Source organism: Myodes glareolus, chromosome 20 (genome assembly GCF_982192425.1).
Source record: "Myodes glareolus chromosome 20, mMyoGla1.1, whole genome shotgun sequence".
NCBI lineage: Eukaryota > Metazoa > Chordata > Mammalia > Rodentia > Cricetidae > Myodes > Myodes glareolus.
The window spans coordinates 6,992,363-7,016,510 of record NC_142045.1 but is presented as its reverse complement, the minus strand read 5'-3'; the positions used below and the strand labels follow the sequence as shown (position 1 = coordinate 7,016,510).

The 24,148-nt window shown below is 46.3% G+C and overlaps 1 protein-coding gene across 2 annotated transcripts in view; it reads right to left on the bottom strand.

The window, feature by feature from the left end:
• Window positions 1–24,148, bottom strand: part of Tmem131l (transmembrane 131 like) — a 132,679-nt gene that overhangs the window by 27,359 nt on the left and 81,172 nt on the right. Inside the window, exons 8-19 of one of the 2 annotated variants that reach the window (XM_087899434.1) lie at window positions 12,486–12,563; window positions 12,139–12,292; window positions 10,626–10,684; window positions 10,259–10,367; window positions 8,636–8,729; window positions 8,072–8,225; window positions 7,462–7,632; window positions 6,043–6,112; window positions 4,869–4,986; window positions 3,118–3,259; window positions 1,784–1,893; window positions 881–953 (exon numbers count right to left, since the gene is read on the bottom strand). In XM_087899434.1, coding sequence (XP_087755560.1) covers window positions 881–953; window positions 1,784–1,893; window positions 3,118–3,259; window positions 4,869–4,986; window positions 6,043–6,112; window positions 7,462–7,632; window positions 8,072–8,225; window positions 8,636–8,729; window positions 10,259–10,367; window positions 10,626–10,684; window positions 12,139–12,292; window positions 12,486–12,563 — 1,332 coding nt within the window. The remainder of the gene's footprint in view (window positions 1–880; window positions 954–1,783; window positions 1,894–3,117; window positions 3,260–4,868; window positions 4,987–6,042; window positions 6,113–7,461; window positions 7,633–8,071; window positions 8,226–8,635; window positions 8,730–10,258; window positions 10,368–10,625; window positions 10,685–12,138; window positions 12,293–12,485; window positions 12,564–24,148) is intronic. The other variant, XM_087899435.1, reaches the window with a different exon arrangement.

Sequence of the window (24,148 nt, the reverse complement as noted above, 5' to 3'; positions counted from 1 at the left end):
TCCTGACCTCCATGTATATTGCACTAAATATGGTTCTGAGGAACATGGGTCGAGAACGCTATATATATCTGTGTACAGGCTTTTTACAGTTGCTTTAATGTTGATTCTGAACACACAAGGCAAATCCTCCACTACTGAATGGAAACTAAGAAACAGGGTGGCTAAGGCCACTGGCAAACAACCACCTCATCATAGGGTATTTAATTCTTTCTCTTCAGTGGTTCAATAATGCATCATGGCTGCCTGGAGGTCTAAGAACACTAAATAAACCTTTGAAACAGAGGACCTGAGTAACACAAGCATCTAATGACTATTTAAATCACTAAGACATGTGAGGAATTTTTATTTGTTTGCTTTTTCAGACAGGATCTCTCCACATAGCTCTGGCTGTCCTGGAACTCACTCTGTAGACCAGGCTGGTCTTGAACTCACAGAGCTCTGCCTGCCTCTGCCTCCCAAGTTCTGGGATTAAAGGCGTGAGCCACCACTACCCAGTACATAAGAGAACATTTTTTAAATGTGTCTGCTTTTCCTACAACACACTAAAAAGGAATCTGAAGTGGCCAAGGGATCCTAAGAGAATCATAAATTAATTCTCAGATCTCTAGTTATATGCTTTTTTTTTTAATATCTCTGATTCTGTTGCTCTTTCTTCTCTTGCATGAATCTAATCCATCCCATTAAAATGATTCATAGGCTAAACTAATCCTGCAGTGCTATGTAACTGGTGGAAAATAAACAAACAAACAAACCCTTCTATGTACGCTTCATGCCCAGAGAAGGAAAACAAGAGCCAACACAGAACATACAGACGCTAAAACATGAGGCGGTCAGGTTTGCTGCTTCTGGAGCTAGCAAGTCAGCGAAGATGACGTCCTACCTGGTAAGGGCAAGCTTTGGTGAGCTGGAATTCCCCAGTTGTGAAATTAACCGTCTGCATATCTGTGCCAAACCTAAAAATGAAGCAAAAAACTCCAGTGTTCAAAACAACATTGGGATCAGCGAATAAAGAGTTAACAATATGTATGTGCTCACACACTCACACCACACTACATCAAATTCCCCTCAGCCCTCTCCACACCCACCGGCCACACCGGTAACTGTGAACGCAGGGAATTAATGACACAAAGCAACATGCAACAGAGATCTACATAGGAAGCAATGCTAAGTCCTCCAGGCGGCTTGCTACGGAAAGTGCGAGTACGTCGCTCTCGACCAATGGCAACACTATGACCACGGGACCCGGCAGTGTCTAGAGACATGGGCTGGCATGGCTGGGGAAGTCTTGCTGGCCGCAGAAACCAGCCAAAGAGCTGAAGGCCCCCTAGTGCTGGGCCCTCGGTCCTCTAGAAGGCAGAAGTTGAGAAATCTGGGATCAAGTCTGCTACACAGCTTCCTACCCACTACGTTGCTCTGGCTAGTCTCGAACTTATGATCTTCCCGTCCCAGCTTCCCAAGTGGCAGGACTGCAGGCCAGAACCACTGTACCAGTCTTTAAACTCACTTCCCATGCTAGCGAAGATCATCATGATTTAAAAGATTCTCAATTTTAGAAGTTTCCATGAGAACCTGTGACACTGTAACTCAAGAAAAGAATTCTCCTGGACAGATCAGGCACGGTGACAACTGAAGGTGTCACACACACAACGCCCAGATCTCCATCGAGACACACGCACCGAGAGACTGGGCTCCCAGGCACAGGCTGTCGGGCTCGCACTGTGCCAGCACACAGCCTGGGGTAGAGGTGCAGGAGTTCCCGCAGCCTGTCAGGGAATCCTCCTACCATTTGTGCAGCAGGCGCACCACGGCTTCAGGTTTCGGGTACAGGGAGAGAGGCAGGAGCTGCAGGGAGACCGGCCGAGGGGACGGGTTCCTCACCACAAAGTACTTCACCTGGATTTGAGGAGAGGAGGGTTAACGTGGCCAAGAACATAGTATCCCCTCAGGGCATTCCTGCCAGGGGCATTCCTGCCAGAAGAGCGTGACCTGAAGCTCGCCAGGAGAGCCATCACGTGGCTTAGAAGGTAAACGGCCTGGAGACCACATGCTCAACCAGGGTTCAATCCCTAGCACTAGGTGTTGGGGTGGGGTGGGTAATACCATGAATGGTTTCTGGACAGACCCAGGGAGATTAAAGCAGACCAAGAAGGCAGTACACTGAGATCCTGGGCTGTATCTGAGGCCAATGGGAAAAAGGAAATCCCCGTAAGGTAAGACACTAGAAAGTCTTGCCTACAGAACACAGATTAGGTAACAAACATGAAACTTCATTTTATATTCTGGTTATATAAACAAAAGCCCATGTTCTAAAGTCAGTTAGAGAAAGGGCAGTCCAATGTCTAACCTTTAGGTTTATAAAAACTACACCTACGTCAAGAGAGAATGGCAGGAAAGTGTGGACATTAAATACTGCGGACTTCTGGGCAAAGGCCTCATGAACTGAGTTCAATCTCCGGAAGCCACATGATAAGAGAGAGAATCAGCTCCTGGAAAGAGTCCTTTGATGTCCCCTGCACACTTGCACACACAACACTAAATCAATAAACATAAAAAAGTCATGAATCCTAGGAAGGGGCAGTTGGAAGTTCCTCGTGCTATCTTGAAACTTAGAAGTTACGCCAAGGCAGCGGCAGAGGTGCCTTGGAGAGCACAAGGTGCGATGCGCCACCCTAACTCAGGCACGGTGTCCTTGGTTTGCTCCCTTCGCCCCTTCCTGCCACCCAGACTAGGTGGGAAAAGTGTGTGAGGGAAAAGCCAGCGCACCAAGGATGAGTCAACAGACACCCAGTGCCCAGGGCACTGCGGGCATCACAGAGCAATGGCTCCCTCTAGATCTCCATGACAGAGACCTGTTTCAGCCGGTGTGAGCCAAGATGTTCTCCACTGCCAGCTGCTGGGCACCCACTCACTTCTAACATTGATGAAGTCCTATCCAACGGGCATCTCCTTGTCCAAAGGCTTTGTTCTCTCCGTGCCCCTGTACACATCCCCACTCAACGTCCTAATGACGTTTGTGTCTGCATTTCAATTAATCTCTGAAACCAATCTCCAGGTATAAATGCCCCAGTGCCCTGAAGCCCCGGCTCGGGTGTCACAGACAAGCCACACTAAGCTCACCACGCTGTTCCTGAGGGCAGTGGCACCCAAGTTCAACACGAGCCCAGGCTCCAGGACCAAGCGGGGCAAAAAGGAAACCAAGGGTTCTGAGTCCTTGGATTTCTTCGCAGAGGCAAACTGAGTCATTCCCAAAACGTTTCTCCTGGAAAATTGACAAAGAAAAAGAAGAATAAATATATACAAAAAACTACCTTGACATTTAAAAAAAAATGGAAATACTAAATACCACTCCCTGTAAAAGGCAGGCACGAGAACTCTGGGGGAAATGGCTTTTGGTAGACAAAGCATACAACGGATCCTAGGGTCTGGTGACGTCGCTCTGGGGCTGAGCACATGCTTCTCATGTCAATCCCTGACTTTAATGTCCGACATTAAAGGCATACTCATGCACACATACGCACATACAAGCAAACCCCTGTGTTATCACATCAAAGGGACACACAAGCTGCTCAGAAGGACACACAGCAAAATTTGAATCTGTCATCAAAACTGATAATTATGAGGCCAGGAAGCAGGCTCAGTGAGTAAGAGTGCTTGCTGGGAGTGAGGAAGGAAACTCAGCGGCCACAAAACCATCTGGGCGTAGCTGCAAGCAAGCACACCTGTGCCTCAGCCAGCTGAAAAGGGTGAGTCTTCAGTGAGAGACTGTCTTCAGGGAAGAAGGTCGGGAGAGACAGAGGGCACCTAACACTTGCTCCTCAGTCTTCTGAACATGGGAACATGCGTGTACACCCATCCTCTCATATAGACACCCACACACACACACACAAATTAACAAAATGATGACAAAAATTGGAAACTATGGTGATGCTCACAGGGGGCTTTAAAGGCTCACACAGTGTGTGGTAATAAACAGAGCCCACACAATGTCACCCTCAGCCTTCCCACTTCTCAGGCATTAGTCGGGCTGTGACAAGGCTTGCCCGTGAATACAACTACGGTGGGAAAGTCTTAGGGATCTAGCTACGTCTATGATCAGACTGCTGAGTTACCAAAGGGAAAAGCTCGCCAAGGTGGACATCCATCACCAATCACCTACAGCATTCAACTTTGCGGTGCTAATCATGGGACAAAAGGACATCTGTGAGATTCCTTGTGTGATGAGGCCCCGACAGCGCCATACCAGCAGGGAGCCGGTAGCCTCGCTAAAATGGATGCAGACTTGAAAACCCATTACACAAAGAAGAAAGACCTACAGTGTGGAATAGTCTGTCTAGACAACTTGTCTGGACTAGAAAATCTGTCAACGTGATAAAACCTGGAGATGGACGGAAACAAGACATGAGGGTGTAGCCCTGAATGACCCCCAATTAAAACAAAGGAAAAAGAAGGGGGCGGGGTGTGGTAACAGGTATCATAGGTCATAGGCCAACTAGGGAACTTTTAGCATGAATTATATCTGATACATTATTGGTCAATTTGCTGGCTGCCGTTGGAATGCTACATATAAAAGAATATCTTCCAGTCATTTTCTTCTAATAATGAAAGCTTCAGTGTGATGGCCATCAGAGATTCTCCCAGGAAAGTACTGAGGGCTCAAGGCTGAAATTCACAGCTTATTCTCAAACAACTCAGCAAAAAGCAGTCGATAGAGATGTGCCTATGCGTAAGACAGAACACACACACACACACAAAGTACAGTGCTGCCCTGGCGACGCTTCTGAGGCTGGGAGTTTGCACGGTCACTGACAAGCCCAGTGCAGAATAGCGTAGGAAGCAGTCACAACCCCGCCCATCCACGGGGGACGCACCTGCACACGTGGCCACTTTTGTAATGCTTCCATCTTTCATACAGTCTATTTGCAAGTTCAGAATCCACATCCCAGGTAGACCGATCCAGAGAAAGGCTTTCATCCCAAGAAGGAGTTTCTAAAAGTTAGATCAGATTCAAACTTCAGATTTACGAAGTACAATTATTAGTAACTAAAGCCAAGGGCTGGCCACTACGCTTCACAAACTAAGAGAGCTATGGCGTGAATAAATTCTGCTGCTTCCCCCTGAAGTCCCCCTAACTCAATGGCACATGACACGTCAAATGAAACAAACATGGGAAAAACAGAACTAAAGCGCGTCGTGTGAAGAAATAACGTAAAAGACGACACATGGCTCATGGCACGCCGGAGACAAATCAAAACTGCGCTTGCAGCATTCCCGAGAGCTTCGAACCGAAAGGGCAGAGCTGCTTCCATGGAAACACCCTCTGGCAGCTGCATCCTTCAGGGGACTATGGAGGTCGGGGATGTGGAGGGACGGACAGTAGTTGTCAAGGAGGGCACAGTTGGTCCTGCACAAAGCGGACTCGCGAGGTGCTCGAGGAGTTCCCTCACCCCTGCACAGCTGCCCTGTCCTGTCTCCACTAGTGGGGGTGCTGGGAAGAAAAGGGGGCTCTCCTAAAGGTAAGGCTGTACTTTAAAACTCTCTTTGCACCAGAGATCTCAGTAAATTGAAGTACAAAGACAAAATACAGAACCAAAACCCAGGCTCAACTTCCAAATCACTACCAAGGCCTTCAGTTTCACATGGCACTTAGTACCTCCTGATCCAGGGAGAGATAGATGCGTACATCTCCCCATGACCTAATTCTAACTTCTAGAGGCTTTCATACAGACTCCCGGTTTTCCAGTTTTGCCTGGTCATAAGGCTACTAAGATCAAACAATATTATTTTTTAATCTCTCGCAAAAGCACAGGCTACATAAGAAAAAGAGGACATTCTTATTTCTATAGATATTCTAGCTGTCTGGAGGATTATCAACTATTTCAGGTCACTCTGTCAACGATCATGCTGTCTAGGTATAGAGTATGATACGACTGCTTTAACAGAATTAATTATTAATTAATTCCATCTACTAGTGCTAAGTTCTATCACTGCCTTCCATTTCCCCCAAACTTCAGTGCTACAGAGATCCTAAAGCAAAACACTTACCTGCTTTTGATTTTCCCATGAAATAATGCATGCCACAATGTGCTATCACTTCAAAACCCAGACTCCCTTCCTAGATTGAAAAGTAATATAAGAATAACTTAAAACACAACACTCAGCATAAAAATCCTAACACACTAACACAGGAAGCAGACATGGGCTCTACCTCAGTGGACTCCCCTTTAACCAGAAGCCAAACAACGAGAAAGCAATTTCCTGGTTCCTTTGTCAGCTCAGAGGCGTCTGGGCTGCGCCTCCCAGGGTGACCACAGTGGCCTCGCTACAGCCATCAGTACCCTACAAGGACAACTGGCAGCGACTCCCGTACAGCTGTCAAGGACGACAACCACACTACTGGGCACACCAGACACCAAGCTGCCATAGGAGTTAGACCTGGGACATGTCTGGGGGTCTTGCGTTCTGCTTGTCCTGAGCTGGAGTCTGATCCTAGGGTGTGCGGAGCTCTGCTAACTTTAGCTCCCCTGCCCCAGGTCGGGGAGTGCCTGGGTTCTAGTCCCCGTGCTGCTGAAGTCTGCCTTCTTCCTCCTCCCTTTAATCACCCTCTATATGCTTTGATTGGGGAAGGGCATTTGCGAAGAAATCCCTCCTGCTCACATATGACTACATGGATGAACTTCACACTCTTGCCATGTCTGGTGTAGAGTCCCATGTTCACAATCTCGGCTAAGGCCAAGGCGTGTCTAACTATGAAACACCAACACTAATCAGTGAGAAAAAAATCATAAAGATGGTTGTATGAATGTCTCATAGTGAAAAGCCAGAACTCAGTGTTATACAGAATAGCTTGGCTCAAAAGGAAGCAATAATTAAATGAAAATAAACATTAAGGAAAAAATGAGACGTGCTGAAAATAATCTTAGCTGAACACAATTTGCCCAGATTTTAGGAAGAATTATCTCATGGACCTTTTAGGCTTTACACTGGACCCTTAAGAAAATTCAATGATTATGAGCAACTGAGAACTTCTTTTAAAAAGTCTATTTAAAACACTAAATAATCTGATTTACTTGAAGTCCCTACAAACACACCATGCGTTCTACAGTAAGCAAACACGCCTTCTTTCCCACCTTTGGGAATGGGAGCTAGGGATGTCGCTCAAGAGCAGAGCATCGGCCTAGCAAACCAGGACCCTGTGTCTGCTCCTAAGCAGCAAAGAGAAAAATGAAATCCATCACTCTACTGGTACGATTTAGTTTATTAAGTAATCATTACTTCATGAAAAGAACCCTTCTAAGTCTACCATCTCAGACGGACTTGGTGATGTCCTTCAATGTCTTAGACAGCTTAGAAAGCTTAGAAGATGAAGCTAACTGAGGTAATAAAGAAGCCAAATACCACAAGGGGACACCAGGCAACTGTCACTACTAAAGGACATGACCGCACATGTGGTGTACACAATACCTTGGTTGGGGCTGAGAAAATCTGCAGAGGTATCGCAAAAATGGCACCCGTGTTCGTAGTCAGAAACACATTGGTGAGTAGATTTAGGAGAATGCCTTTAGCAGCAAGTTTCAAGGAAAATATATTCCAACAGCCTGGGGGTAGAAATAAAGGGCCAGGGAAGCTCAGAACCTAAAAGGAACGAAAAAAAGCGAGAGAGGTCAGCTGCTTCCTGGGACTCCTGCGGACTAAAATCATTACGGTATAAACGCTGAGTCTGTTCTCTCGTCTGGAAACTACGCTCTTACTCCACTCCTTCAGGATCAAAAGTAACATATTTATGATTTCAAACCAGGTTTCGTTTCAGCGCACACTACTGTAGATGTCACAGCAGAAACCTTGAGGTGCTTTGTGAAACCACGCATTTTAACCATCAACCGGGCCTCCTCTGAAACAGGGACAAGCTCGGATAGCTATCACCCGAGCTCCTGACTCTCGAATGTGAAAACGGAACTGTATTTGCTTTAAAACTTGTAAGTCAGAGTTAGGTGCTGTAAGTACTGGCTTCACAGAATGATATCAAACAGAGCTTAAACTAAGGAAAAGGTTGGAGACAAAGGACTGTGTGTACCTTTAAAATGTGCCTGGCCTCCTTGGAAACAGACACGTCTTTTAACACGATGCTATGCTCAGAAGGGCTGCGGTACCATATCGACCACACTCCTGTTGCGTTCTCGTGACTCTCTATGTGAAACTGGGCTGCAAAGGCATCCACTCTGAAATACCTGTGAGTAAAAGGCATGAATATGACCAGTCCGGAGTTAGCATAGCTGTCTGTCCTTTACAGAGCCTTCCGGCTCACCCACCCATAGGCAAGGCTGAAAAGACCCAGCCATGACCAGGGCAAAACCAGGATCCAAATACAACTCAGAGAGAATACCACAGATGCAATTTCTTCCGATTATTTGGTCCAAACCTACCCCCTAAACTGAATTATGTAGCCCTGCTTCTGTACTTCACATTCGTTAGGCTAAAACAAGGTGGCAGCAATCCAGAAAGAATCGTGTGGGGACAGTCGTGATTTTAAAGCATTGCCAAATGATAAAACAACAAAAACAAACAAAATTCCATTGAGAAGACAAACAGACAAACCAACAGAAAGGACGGTGCTCAGGAAAAGCCGGCGTGAACTCACCCCTGGACCACAGCAGAGGACAGGCACGCTCTCAGAGCTGGGCTGCTTGACCTTTTCCTCACACCCACAGCTCCACTGTCACACGAGGAACCTGCTACGGGCACAAAGACACCACGTGAAGCGTAAGCATCAGTATCTTTCTTGTTGTTAAACCTGAGCAAAGATGAGAAAGGGTTTATTTCCACGCTTTTAACTGCCTTTGCTGTCCCAGCACACAGCTCAGAAGGTCACATAGCTCCTTTATGCTCCCGTCTTGCTGGTAACAGTCATCTGAAGTTCAGCACCTACACCCTTCCCTCCTCCTTTTACTCCAGCCTCTCAATGCTTTCAGGGAAAACACAAGTCAGTGCTGTGAAGCTTTTCCTTTACAGAATACGAGGGAGGTCCTCAGGTCAGCAGAAGGCCCCTCCCTTGGTGGGGTAAAGAGGAGCATGGGAGGAATGGGAAGGAGGCGTCCTGGAGGGTGACACAGAAGCACAGCCTACACAGACAATACTTCAGGCTTCTTCTGATCCAGATCATGACTGTTGTTGAATCTTAGCTTACATACTGACACGGCTTCTATTTAAAGAATATGTGGCTCTAAACCAAACTCAAACATTAACAACAACAACAACAAAACCAGGTAGGGCCTATCGTGATCCCTCTTCCCAATCATTTCAGACAGCAAAGCCAGTGTTCTGGTGAACGTCATTGCAGGTGTACTATGCATGTGTGGGGTCACTCAGAGCCCTTTAAACACCCATATCCATATTCCGCCTTCAGAGTGTGTCTGTAGGCCTCCTAGAGGCTGCAGGGTCCACCTTCCATATACAGACTCAGCTGAACCAGCACTCGGTGTGGGCTCTGAGGCCACTCGGCTGTCAGGCTGGGTTTTCTCTGAGAAATAGGTGTCACAGCTGGCCTCCAAGTCCTTGGGCTCAGACAATCCTCCTGTCTCCACTATGACTACAGGCATATGCCACCACGCCTGGCCTGGTATCGTTCTGTAGGCTCCATTGCTGAACTAGAGATGAGGGTTTAAGCATTTTCAACTTTCATGAAGATCTGCCAGTTTCCTTCCCCACAGCCCACGTCAATTCTCAACTAAGACACATTTTTTTCTTCCTCATTATAAAAACAATGTGAGCACCCATTTTTTAAAAAAGCCTTAATTATCTCCATAATAAATGATACCTCGTTTGTTGCTTTAAATTGAAGTTCTTTAAATATGCGTGAGTTTGGGTATGTTTTCCTATGATTCAGGTCCATGGGAAATCATTAACAGAATACTTTTTAACTGTAAGGAGGAATCTGAACACAGGACTATATTTAAGCTCACTGTGGGTCTTCACCATCATAGTCTATCACGTTATCTGGACAGGTTCCTACAACTCTGCTCCCTGTGAAAGCCAACAGAATACCCACACTGAACTGCAAGTTACCAAGTTATGCTTGAAGCTCAGAACCCGACAGGCATGGTAAAGCAGGCGGCATCCACAGCAGGTTTAACCACACCAAAGGCTGCGGTTTATAGGAACAAAACCCACTGGGTGTCTGCCTCACCTGTAGCTGGGATGGGCCTGAAGGAAACTGTCAGCTAACCCACTAGAGAAGAGGAACACCTCGCGGTTCAATGGGTACCTTTGCAAACAAATGAAGCGATCTTTGTAAAGTTTGTTGTGGAAGTAGGTAGCAGCACCGGTTCAAACTGCAGAGACAGGGCATTTTTCTGTGAGAAGTGATGTATATCCTGCAACAACAAAGGAATCCACGTCACTCCTCTCGATGAGGAGGCTATCAGTACACAGCATGGAGCGAGACTCCCAGAAACTGGCCAGCAGATGTGTCTGTAAACAGGGTGCTCCAGCAAGGGGGAGTGGGTTTAAAGGACAGCAGAGAGAAGAGACACAAAGGCCTCTGCATCTGCTCCTGGTAATCCCCAAGGACCCACAGCAAAATGCACACTTGTAATGCACCAGATTACTTACGGACGAGCTTCAGCAATTACCTGTATCCAAATAAGGCTGTTTCCTGAATGCAACACATACATGTTGACTGCAGATTCATCTGTCCAAAAGAATCAGAGCAATAAGGTTAAGACAAAGAACCTCAGACTCTCCACAACTCAGCACAGTAAAATACATTATACATTTCTAAAAGGACCAAAACATTTCTCCCACACTGAAATTGAATGGAAGAGCCATTTTCCTCTGGCACCATCTGGGGTGAGTCCCAGTACTAGGGATCAAAGTCAGAGTTTCGGGTACATGGGATGGGTCTTTTAAAAGTTACAGGAAGAGACAACCTTATAAAAACGAAAACAAAAACAAACCAAAAAAATCGCCTGAACATGCAGGTTCTCACACGTTGAAGACGACACAGGACAAAAATTGATATAGTATGCTCCGCCTGAATGGCTGTAACCACGCAGACAGCTTCCAGCCAAGCTATGCTCTCCAGTTATCTGAAAAGCCATGGGTTTCCCTCATTTAAACCAACACACTTGGGAGGAATTAAACTCTGGCATCTCAGAAGGCAGGCTCTCCTCTATCATCTAAATGTGTTTCCTAGGAGACGAAGGTCTTCTCAGCCTGGATGCCCACCTGCCCACGACAAAAACCCAACAGAGTACAAACCGCAGGGCAGGGGAGTCCTGTCCATTGCTACTACATCTGTTTCTAGGGCTGGAAGGTAACTGATGCTTGCTCAACAATTAAAGCGGGAGCGCTCAGCAATGCTCATGGGAGCGATTGGCTCCATCCCCAGCGCGAGGTGGGTGGTGGGGAAGGAAAAGGCATGGCACACACGATACCGCTGACTGCCAATAAATAACTATGCTTTCTACATTACCTGTGGCGTTTCTTTCTCTGAATGAGTAATAAATATACACATTCATACCGACACAGTTGTTATAACAGCAAATCCCACATGATGAATCTCGGGCATCATCTAGTATGTATCTCCTGCAAGTGTTCTTCAAAAGCTGAACTGCCAAGGCTATTTCTAGGAAGTCGGACCCACGTTTCCAAAGAGCAACTCGCCCCCCACCCCCACCCCCAGTTGTCACACATCCGGAAACAGGCAGCTGCCAGCTACGAAGAACAAGGGACAGCACGGTCTGCTCAATGGAGCTTCTGCAACTCCGATCACAGGAGTAAGACTCGGGACTTCAGACCCCCTGTGAATGTTTATCTTTAGGCAGTCATGCTTAAAAATCTGCTTATTATCCGCACACTGCCAAGGAAAATTATTGCCAAGGGGACTCAGAAGAGCTGGCGGGGGTCACCTAACCTCCCTGAGCAGCTGCAGACTGAGAGCCAGTGCCTGCCGCCATCTACCTGCAGCAGAGGCTCCTCATCTGGATTCTTTGACAAGACTGAATAATGGTGCAGGGAAACCTAGAAATGCTAGAAGGAAAGGGTTTGAGCTTTCATTTTTGTCAGCACCAGATGGGTCAGGAGCCAGGGCACACTCCACTGAGCTACAGCCCCACAACAGGAACTGTAAAGCCCCCGCCTTACCCGTGCTCTCGGACTCAGCAGAAGCTACGTAAACAATAGAGAGGTGATCTAGGAGGGCTTGCGTGTTCTCTTCAGGCTGCCTTGAGGAGTTTTCCACAGCGACCACTATGCTCATCTCCAAGGGTAAAGTGTTGCCAGGCCCCAGATAGCAACTCTGAAATGGGAGGCATGGGGAAACCAGAGAAACTCAGAAACAAAACAAAACAAAAAAATCATTTGAACTTTGAGATCATGTATTTTTTTAAAAAGAGGGCTACTGAAGGCAACAGCACGCTTATGGTGAGAATGCACCACGGTTTTTAAGAGGCGGGAAGGAAAACAGGAAGATCCACTAAATATTGCTTTACCTTTAGTTGCTGACACACTTTATTATGTAAACTGCATTCCAGCTGCACCCGCAGGAGGGTAGCATTAGTGGTTTCTGCCTAAAAGAAGAGGCAAAAGCACTTAAGAGGAGGTGAACAGCGCAACCCGGCCTTAACAGTAACAACACATTCTGAGTAGCTGTTAGATGCTATGCGCTATTTCGTGCTGGAAATATATCCCGCTGTCACAAGCTTACACACTCAAGGAAGTGATAACTGAAAGGTCCTAGTAAGGCCGGAAGCAGGTATGGCTCCCAAGCATACACATGAACACTGTCTGGGATGTGTTTAACATTGGGTTTAAACAAAGAAATATACTTTTATTTTAAAGTGGGTTTTCCCGGGAATAACCAAGTTACTGTGTTTTGCTTATTTTATTTTAAGGGGTGTGTGTTTGTGTGTGTGTGTGTGTGTGTGTGTGTCTGTGTGTGTGTCTGTGTGTGTGTGCACGTGCACACTCAAGCCCTACGAGAGTTGGTGCCAAAGGAGGCCAGAAGAGGACATTAGGTTCCTTGGCGCTGGAACACAGGCAGTTGTGAGTCTCCCTACATGGTGCTAAGAACCAAACTGAGTTTCTCTGAAAGAACAACAAGTGTTCCTAACCATGGAGTTACCTTTACAGCCCCAGGCTTGTTGGGTTTTGAAAAAAAGTTCTCACACCACAGCCCTGGCTGTCCTTGAACTTATGATCCTCCTGCCTCAGTGTCCTGAGTGCTAAGACTGTGTGTGCTCTACTATGTCCAACCAATTGCTGCTTTCACTGGTTTGTCTTCCAATGTGTACTTTCTTTCAGTTCAAGGACCACGAGAAGCCATGACCCTAGAGTCTGATTGAAACCTCAAAAAGAGGTGTCCAGATGTCAACTGCCTGTCGGTTTTAACATGTGCAGGACCTCTGGAGGGAGATGGGAGACAAAGGCAGAAGGAAAGAATGCAGGGCTTGTCCAGGTCAAAGATCTCAGCCTTATGGGATGAGGTCTTGACAGAACGTCACGAAAGTCATGAAGTGAATGACCCAATCAAGAAGACACCGCTGTCCGGGTGGGAGAGGGGTCTGCAGACAGGAAAAGAGGCAGGGAAGTAAGCAGAGTGTGCAAATCTTGGAAACTTGGCCTTGGAGAGGTTCTTTTGCATGAGGTCTCTATCACGGTCATTATAAAAGGAACAGATTCAGCCCAACAGCCAGAGTCTGCGCATTGGGAAAGCTCAGCAAAGAAAGAAGGCTTCTGAATTATGTGTGAGCATCTGATTCCAGGCGGAGCCACTGTTAAGTAGAATCACAGCCATCAAGTGTGATTTGTGAGGATAAGCCTTGCTTAAGTACATCACATAAGAATACATTATAGGCGCCAGGGTATACCTCAAAGGTAAAACCAATGCCTTTAGATATTTGTGAGACCCTGAATCCATTGGCCCATTCCTCAATATTAAAAAGGATTACTTTAGCTCTCATTCATGCAATTAAAGGAGAGAAAAAATAATGAAGTATATTACATCTTTAAGTACAGTACAAAATTTAAGATACTTTGACCATGTAAGTGAAATCAAACAGATCTACAAAATTAGGGCTGGTAACTAATATTCTGCCCAGTCTAAAACAACAAAAACACATGGGTGTGAGGGTGGCCTAGCCACAGCAGCCTCCCCACTGGTCTTCAGGAGTCACTGTGATCTCGCTGGCTAAGAAGCGGCTTCTTCCCCCCTCCATGTGGGCTCCCCCTAAAGCCGCACACGCTGCGCAGAGTGGGACTGTATCGATGCGGGCCATCTCTCGGTCAAGATATAGGTGGGCTAAGGAGAGGAGGATCAGTCAAGGGCATGAGGGTCTCTGTGCTCCATTAGAACCCCACACACAGCCTCTCAAAGTGAAAATATGAATGCGTTCCTCCAACAAAGGCACGAATAAGGAAGGTCCACCACTGGTCCAAACTACAGGGCAGTCACGGGTCCAGTTCAACAGGAACCTCTTTTCACAGTGCTTTCTCGCTTCTATGTCCTGACCACCAGGCATGGTTGATCTGGGCGCTCTGTTTTCTGTGCTCCCCCACCCCAAGCCCCAGCTTCCAAGGGAGCTCTCCAACAAGCAGGGCCTTCAGCATGCATTTCAGTAGCACAGGCCTTGCTGCACATGGAGGTCTGAACTTACCCACCACCTAGCACATTGTCTACCAGTCCTGCCATTATTCACACAGCTGTCAAGTCCAAACCCAAGAAACCAACGTCAACCCACTGTTTCAGCTCCATTAAATGAGTCAAGAGTAAGTTACACTGGCCTCCTCAATCCCCTTAAACCGTGCATATGTCTCCATCCCTAATGCAATGGAGGTTCAGGATTGCAAGCTGTGCCCCCAGCCTAACTCCAGTCCTCTACCTGTTCCTGGGAAGGAGTCCTTCCTGGAATAGAGCTGTGCACCTTGCTCCATGCACTGTGTCTGCTCTGCACTATACGCAATGCAGAGTCCTAAGTACAAAGACACTCGTCAGTAATCCAGAGAGAAATTCATGGGCACGGTAACCTCCTCCCAGGACCCTTCCCACTCCACCCTCCACTCTGCACAGAGAATGAGTTCACATAAGAAAGCAGGCACGGTAGTCACCACCTCCACCCACACATGTGGAGGCAGAGGCAAGAGGACCGAGACTCCAAGACCGGCCTGGGCTAGACTGTGTCTGGAAAACAAGCAAAACAGTTTGCCCTTCATGTTGAGCTGCTGTGTGCCCAAACTCCGTCATGTGGTGACCCTCAACGCTTCTGTTACGTGCCGGATCCTTTCTTGAGATTACAAAGGGGGCCCTCTTGCCTGGTGTTTCCTCTGTGTCCACACTCTGGCTTCACTGTTCCTGTGGGCATCTTTGAAATTGCTGTCCCTTGACAGTGAACCCACTTCCTTACCCTGCCGACTGTGCCAATCCCTAGCTAATTTAATTAATGCCTCAGCTTAAATACCCCCAGAAGCCACATCGGAGTAACCAACCATCACTAACACATGGGCACATTACCCAACTTTTTCTAACATTCCTCACTTACACCATATCTGGTCAAGGTCCACCCTCTCCAGTAGATCATAAGCACCTAATTCCAGGCTTCTCCCTAAACAGGCACTTGCGCTATGGCTGGTGAACTAGCAGAGAGTGTCCGGCCACAGACACCACGGAACTGAGGAGGCCTGAAACAGGCAACAGCCCAAGGGGAAGAAACAACACCAGTAAAATGAAAGAATAAATCAAAACCTGATTCTTGGTGTGTACTTTTGACCCCAAATTTTCAGTTTTAATGGGAAAAACATATCAATATATTTTCAAAGTACACATTTGTATAAGGTGTGTTCAATTTTAAAAGAGTTTTTTCCCCCCTCACATTTCTCTGAATGGAGAAATAATGCTAAGAGCACAGAACGACGATTCAAACATGAGTGAGGATTAAGAACACGGAGACCTGATGGGATTTAAAAGTTAATGCTCTGTTCATCAAGGCCAGTTGTCTGGGACTGAGCGAGCACGTAATCCAGCCAGATTCTCTGAATGAGGCCGGATTCTCTCAATGTGGCTGGCCCAGAGTCTTTCTGAAAAGCCATTGACAATGACACTGGGACTTGTTTCCTCTGCATATACTGGATTTTTGGGATCCAGTCTGTTTGGATGCTCACCTTCCTGGACCTGGAGGGACGGGGGAGGAGCTTGAACTACCCACAGGGCGGGAGACCCTGACTGCTATTGGGGATGGAGAGGGAGGAGGGGAGGGAGTGGGGGGAGTGGGAGGGTGTTGGGAGGAGGGGCGGAAATGGAGACTTTTGTATTTTAATAAACTTTGAGGAAAAAAAAAGTTAATGCTCCGTTATTCTTGGTAAAATTCTGCAGGGATGATTTTTATAATCTGCCAGTTTAAGCAAGATTCATGTACTCAGCAGAAGCATAACAAATAGAAACCACTACAGGTTGAATGCTTTTTATTCTAGGGGCTTGAAAAGAGAAATTTTTATTTTGGGATATTTCCACATACATCATTAGCTCCTTTGAGGATGGGACTCATTTCTAAACACAAAATTCACTTATGTTTATATACTTTATACATATAGCCTGGACATAATTTTACATAATATTTTCAAGCAATTTTGCCATGAGCAGTTAGTATACAATGAACTATCACTTTTGTGGTGTCCTACTGGGGACCAAAAGTTTTCAGACTTTAGAGCACTCTGGATTTCAGACTCTCTAATTTAGGGAGACTCAGACTGTACTGTTTTATGTGTGATAGGGTGTACTTCAGAACTCCACCAGGGGGAGCTCAAGTATGTCCATGCTGCCTGTGACCCGGGTGGATCTGTCTAAAGGAGACTGAAAATGTGACCTTTCTTTCCCAAAAGAATAAAATCATTGCAATTTTAACCTTAAAGAGAAGCAAACCAAACAAACAAAATTAACAAATCTCTATGTTTGAAAATTCCGATTTTACTTTAATGAATTAGTGCATAACATATGCTAAGTTTTCACTTAAAAAAATATAACAGTATTCCCTTTTAGACATGTATGTGTATGAGGGAAAATTGAGGAAAAGGTCTTTTTGCAAACCAGCACTTTGCAAGAAATCAAAATAGACTGAATCTATTCTTCCTAGGTACATAAAAGACCAGATGTAAGATTTTTAAGTCATTTCAATACACGACACTCAAGAAAGCAGCAATGCTAAACCACTTGGTACAGGGCCTGCTGGTTTTGTGGTAAAGGGAGCACAAGAGACTGGGAACTGAGGTCTGAAGTCATCTCCATCCACGGGCTAAGACATTCAGGGGAAAGGTGTGAGATTCCGAGACGGTGTAAAACAAAGTCAAAGTCTAAGCCATTCCGACGGCTTCGGCTTCTACTGGTGACAGGAGCCACACCAGGACAAAGTGCGTGAGAACAGGCATGACAGTCATCCAGATCACATGAAAAAGGCACTTGAGACAAGGTTTCCACACCAAAACGGCCCTGGAAAGCCCCAACTTCACAACCTGTTTTTCTGAGATCCTTTTCACAGCTTCAAATGCTAAGTCTTCTGTGCCAGCATGCCTATCAGTGGGAACACCAGCTCTGGACAAGCCATGGGACATTCCAGCTGGCAGCCTAAACACTGAGTCTGCATAGCAATGGCCTTGTATAAGATGAGAGCCATCGTGGGCCCTGCCCCTTGATACAACCCTCAGATCCTATAATCAGCTATCATTCAGTGTATGACAGACAGGCTCAGCTGAATTATTAGGAAATGCAGCATGATTGTCTCTCCCTGATACTAAACAATAATCCCATTTCATCCTGACCCCTAGCTTCTATCCTCAGACAGGGGTTGAGCACACACACACACACACACACACACACACAGACACACACACACACAAAATCTTACCCAGGGCCAAATCCACTCACAAGACATGTGTATACACCTAAAGCTGCCTGGAATTGGCTTTTGTTTTGCTTTGTTCTAGAGGGTTAATCCATATGATTTCAAGGTCAGACCACAGCCATCTTCTCAGGAGAGCCCATTTCCATCCTCAGGAGAGTTACTGAACTCACTCTGGGAGGGAGACCAGTATGCAGACGACTGGGCACAGAGGGGAGGAGGGGATCACTTGTACTTGTTCATTCACAATCAAGTTCTTCCTTAGCTCAATTCCACACCTGATAGTTTAGATGCTTGTGGCTTTCCCACATTAGAACTGAGAAGGAAGCGCCTCTCCTCACTCCTTTGGTTTCTAAGGGAAGTATTTAGTGCCTAAATTACTTCAAATTCTTCTCATCTAATGTAACAATTAGTTCAGAACCTGAAGTACAGAGGGGGGGAACCACCTGTCACTTTCTCCCGTCCCCAGTTTTCTAGAAACCCCGAAGGCCACGTGCAAGCAGTCCACGTGAGGCAGCCTTTAGATAACGACATCATCAACCCAGATGTGAGTGGTCCACGTGACACAAACAACGTGGCCTCCTGTCTGAAGGGTTTCGGGGGCACCAGTTGTACCTCCCTTCTCGTCTCGTCCCTGCCACCATGAGGTGACCAGCTTTGTTTTGTTCCACTATAAACATACTGGTCATGGCAAGCCGCCTTGCCTTGGTAAACACGTTGGAAACCATGTGTTTGTATGCTGAAAACACGAATCAAAGTCAGTCTTTCCTCTTCTTGGGGGGGTGCGGGGGGGGGCATGTGTGTGCAGCCCGGGCACATGTGTGGCAGTCAGAGGAAGGCGGCACCTCAGTCCTTCCAGACAATCGCTGGACGTGACCTTCCAGACACGGACCGGACTCTGGAGCTAGGCTGGCTGCCCCAAGCGACCTGCCTGTCTCCACCCCCACAGCAGGAGCATTACAGGCATCTGATCCCCAGGCTTATGCAGCAAGCACGCTTACTGCTAGCTAAAGTGGCAGACACTTGACAGTTTGCTCGAAATGGGCATGGGAGAGAGCAAGAACACCGGAGGCAGAGCAGTTCCCATACAGTGGAAGAGGCTCGCTCTAACCTACTGCGAAGGAACAGAGAGCACAAGACCAACGTCTGTCCATCTGGGCTCTTGGGTCCTGAAGAATGCATATATACACAGACACACAAACACACAGACACATACACAAGACACACACACAGACACTCTGACCCAGGGATCTTCTGAGAGCAACTCTCCAGGCAGTACAGAAGGGGAAACCTTCCCTAAGATACATCTGAAGCCTCCAGGGTCAACCGTGAGAGGCGATGTCAGCTTAGTGCACCCACATCTCAGCCCAGGAACTCTGCTGAGGCTGGACACCATTCAGCTGAGTACCGAGAACAAGACACAAGGAATACACAGACCCACCAAGTAATGGAGCAGGAACCAAACTTAGGGACCAAGCTGCTACTCCTGGATATGGCCAAGCTCTGAAAGAGGGGCCAGTGACTCAGGGGCCACCATCTAGGATAGGCAGTTCCTCTCAGCTTCACAGTACCCAGTCAGCCTCTCAACCAACATCATACCTGCCCACCAAGCAGCTAAACCCAAGGCACTGTCTCCATCCTTTGATAGGTCAAAGGCACTGGGGACAATTATGCTTAGGATTGGTGTCTACAGAGCAGGGAGGAACATGGTTTCCAATTTCAGTGGGTGTGAGATTGATGCTGTGATATTTTTGGGGATCCTACTAGGACTTTAGATGTAAGACAGGTTCACGAGAACCTTAGAATTGAAATATTTGTCAGCACAGGGGCCCTGGGAAAGCCAAACACAGTCCAGTAAGCGGGAGCCCTGGATGTAGCCACCAAAGGTTCCCCAGCTGTATGCAGGCACGGAAAAGCTCTCTGGCCAAGACAAAGAAAATAGGAAGGACTTTAGATTCTTTGTCTATGAACTCATGGGCCAAAAAATAATTTGATATGGGTCTACAGCCTTCAGCTTTCACATCTTGCTAGAAGACTTGAGTCTGAATATGAAATTTTTTCTTAGAGTTTTATAAAAGAAAGGTTATATTAAATAATTTGTTTTTAAAGTCATGATGAATTGGTCCTAGCTGTGTATCAAGAACTGGTTCTAAGCTCTTTACATGACTCTAGTCATTAGCTAGCCAGGAAGGACTGCTACCATTTCATGGGTAAACTGAGGCACAAGGTGAGTTGGCCTTCCTAGAACCACGGCTACTGTGCTGCAGGTAGGCAGGCTGGGGTTCCCATCCTTACCCACTAGCACCCGCACGGCTGGTAGGGCAAGGCAGCCTCTGGAGGAGTGTCTTACTGCTGTGATGGGAACCGTCCTGAGAATCAAAGCTGGGGCTCTCTAGGATTACAGTGCTGGCTCTCTTTTCCTTACTCATGCTATTTCTGAGGAAGGGTCTTGGCCAGAATTCAGAGTTCTGTCTCCTGAGTGCTGGTTAAATGTGCCCTCCACCATGCCTGGTCCAAACACGCCTGGCTTTCCAATACCTGATTCTTCACACGCAGCGGGTTCAGAGCTGGTCAGAAAAAACAGGCAGTGTTGTTGAGGCGGCTTTAGGTCTTCTAACAGAAGTGTCTACGATACTCTAATACAATGAATATTTGAAAGCAGTTTAAAAAACTGCAGGCCATAATTTCATAAACAGCCTATAATTTCCTTTTAATATCATCTCTATTACTGTTTTCAATTATAAGTCCATCAATATACTACATGTAATACTGCTAGAGTGTATATTTATTCGTTAGGACATAAAGCTTGACACGGCTTACTACGCAGCAGAGAGAAGCACACAAACATGCCTTCTCTGAGCTCTAAAGTGTTTCACAAAGCTGCACGCTCCACTCTGCTAGTCACACAGGACATCAGGAGATCAGGACTGCTGTGGGGCCCTAAAACTCATCCACTTTCTGTGTCCCCTCCAGGCCATGGAGATTAGGTTGTGCCGCACATTTTTAAGGGAAAATGTGCCCTTTCTATTCCTCCCTAATTGTGAGTGAACAAAGGTCCCTCTCATGTCTCCTTCCCTACACACCCCACTGTCACGCTGAGTGGACAGGGACCAGTACCCATGAAGGCAGCTCTCTCCAGCGGCAAAGCTCTGCACAGTCTCCCGTGAGGCTGCACCTGTCCCTGGCAGGTGTGAGGCTGGCCATCGTGCACCACCAGCAAAGGCTGAGCCGATTCTAAAAGCTAATAACTCCTGGTCAGAGGCGGGTCAGGAGTGTTATCTCACAAAGGTCTCCTCATCATGCAGACCAGCAACAGGATCACTGATGGAGAGCCAGCTCTCACCCACACCCAGGAAGACATATAGAAGACGGCAGGTATTAACAATGCCGACCATTGCCCCATGTGTGGCTGTGCTCTGGGATAGCTTTTTTTTTTTAGTAACACCATTGCTCACACCCCACCCTCCCTCAACTCCGTCCTCACTTTTCACTCCTCTGGTTGGTTTCCCATGTTTTCTTACAAATTTGTCATTTTCACAACCCAGCACATCTTGAAAGCATCCTCTCCTTAGATGCACAAGCATGTACACACACACACACACACACACAGAGTACGGCTATGTGCCTCAAATTCCCACAAACTGTAACTTCTCCAGGCTTCCATAGTATCCTATAATTTCATTTTAGACAATCATTATTTTATAGTGGTTCTAAAACTTTAAGTTCTTTTTAGCCTTTCAGATAAATGGTGGATACTGGGACAACACGTGCCTCAAAAGGTGTTTTAACCAAAGAAATCAATAAAACATTCTCCACATGAGAGCAGCTTAGATGCAAAAAGGTACTGAAGAAAAGGTTTTCTTTTAAAAAAAAATGTGTTTCATGGGGTGCAACCCCTAGAAAAAGAACTCTAGGCAAATGAGTGAGTGCGGAGAGAGGGAGACCCGGTCTTCCTCAGGGATGAGCCCCGAAATGGTTATTCAATACCAGGAAGTCAGCTCTGAAAACACACAGACAAGCAAAACTAGACAGGCTCAGCATGCTGCAGGTATATATTCATGTGCATATGTATATGTTTATAGCCACAACAACTAGAGAAAAAGAGGTCATAGATTTGAAAGGGGCTGGAAAGAGGAAAGGAAGAGGTAATAATAATGTGATCATATTTTTATTATTAAGAATTGCAAATAAACTGGGCTGGTTAGTTTTTTGGTAACTTGAAAGAAGCTCAAGTTATCTGGGAAAAGAGGACTTCAAGCAAGAAAATGCCTCCATCAGGTGGGCCTGTAAGGCAAGTCTGTGAGACAGGTAGGTGATAAATAACTGATAGGGAGGGCTCAGCTCACTGGGGGCAGTGCCACACCTCTAAGCAGAGCAGGCCCTGAGAAGGAAGCCAGCAAGCAGCGCCCTCTATGGCCTCCTCATCAGTTCCTGCCTCCAGGTCTGGCCTCGGTTTCCCCAGGGGACTCGGGCTGTAGAAGCAAATGAACCCTTTCTCCCCAACTTGCTTTTGGCAATGGCGTTCATCACAGCAACAGAAATCAAACTAAATCATATACAAAAGTGCTGCCGTCTTATGCGCCGACACAAAACTCACACGCTCTACCCACCAGAAAGCTACATCAGAGGAACACACAGCCGACCTTGGGCGCTACACACTGTCGAACACTTCCACGTGGACCTCCTAGTAACCATCTGGAAGAAGCTCTAATGTACTGCTAAGCTAACAATTTGATTGGTCAAATCCTTTTTCCACTGTGGAGTTTTAAACTGTCTCTATTTTGTTGCCATAATAAAAAAGGCTACAAAAAAAATTTCATTGGCTCTTTTCTTTCCTGTATCATGAATAATTCAATGCAAAGGAAAATCATTAAGACATTTACTACATTTGGGGAAAAATTTAAATCATACTCAGTTGTCGTTTGTAATCCTAGCTCTAATCTTGACCTCTAACCAAGTAATCGAAACTCTAAATCCTTCCAACAACTTCTAAAATAAGAATGCTGTCGCCTGCGGCAGTGGTCAGTCTGCTGAAGGTCAGTGGAGGAAAGGTGAAGCCGCCCTGGACGGAGCGGCTGGGAGATGTGCTATTTGGGGATCCCAGCTCAAATTCCCATTGACTCACCTATCTATTTAAAACGCTGGGGCCTTCGATGTACTACACAGCGAGTTGATATGGACAGACTATAAAAAGACAATAAAAAGAGCCCCCCTGGGAGAGCAGCAGGGAGAGCAGCAGGGTGTGGACCCCGTGCCAAGGAGAGCAGACGCGGAGCTGAATGGGGACCTGGCGAAGTTCGAGAGGAGCGTGCATTTGAACTGATTTTTGAAATATGTAATCAGGACACGTAAGATACGGTAAAATCTCATGAGGAGGAGCTGGAAGAAAGGGATGAAGGATAAGATGCTCAGGGGAGAGAAGCAGGCGCTCCAAGGATGGAGAGGATCACTAGGCCATAGCTAGGGATAGCCTTGTGTTTTAATAAAGCTAAGGAGCTTGTACTTCCCTCTGTGTACAAGAGACCATATTACCATGGTGACACACATCACCCCAGACACACAGACACACACAGACACACACAGACACACAGACACACACACACACACACACACATCTATGAGCCTATTTAACTGAAAATATTTTTAAATCACTCTATTATCTTGGTCTCAGTTTTTATATAATGACTTAAACATGTAAACTAATTTTATTTCTTAACTTCACATTTCTCCTTAAAAGATGAAGTTACCTCTCTTCCAATGGAACTAAAGAGACATTTTTTAAAGTTGATAATATACTTATTTCTGTTTAAACATCTCACTCTTCAACTGTGCATGAGACACTTTTAGGTCTGATACCAGAAAAACAACAACAACAAAACTCAACTCTGCCTTGAGCACTGGACATCCAGAACCCCATGGAGGAACCATGATTCCCTAAGCACAACCTTCCTCCCCAAGTGAGCAACAGCAGCAGAGGTAAAATCCCAAGACACTATCTTTATATGGAAACTGACAGGGAGAGCGGGCACCAGAGCCCCACAAATATGAGGAGTGTGCATACACAAGCAAACGGCTTAGTAGAAAAAGTAGGGATATGTTTTCAGGAATTCCATAGTACTTCTTAGGTTTTGTAGGATTTTACTTTCAGGTATATAATAAGCCCTGAAAAAACATTTTAAGAATTTCCTTTTCCTAATCATGACTAAGCTAAGAGAAGGTGAAACAGGCACCTTCTGGGAAACACCTCCAGGCATCTGCACTGAATGGAA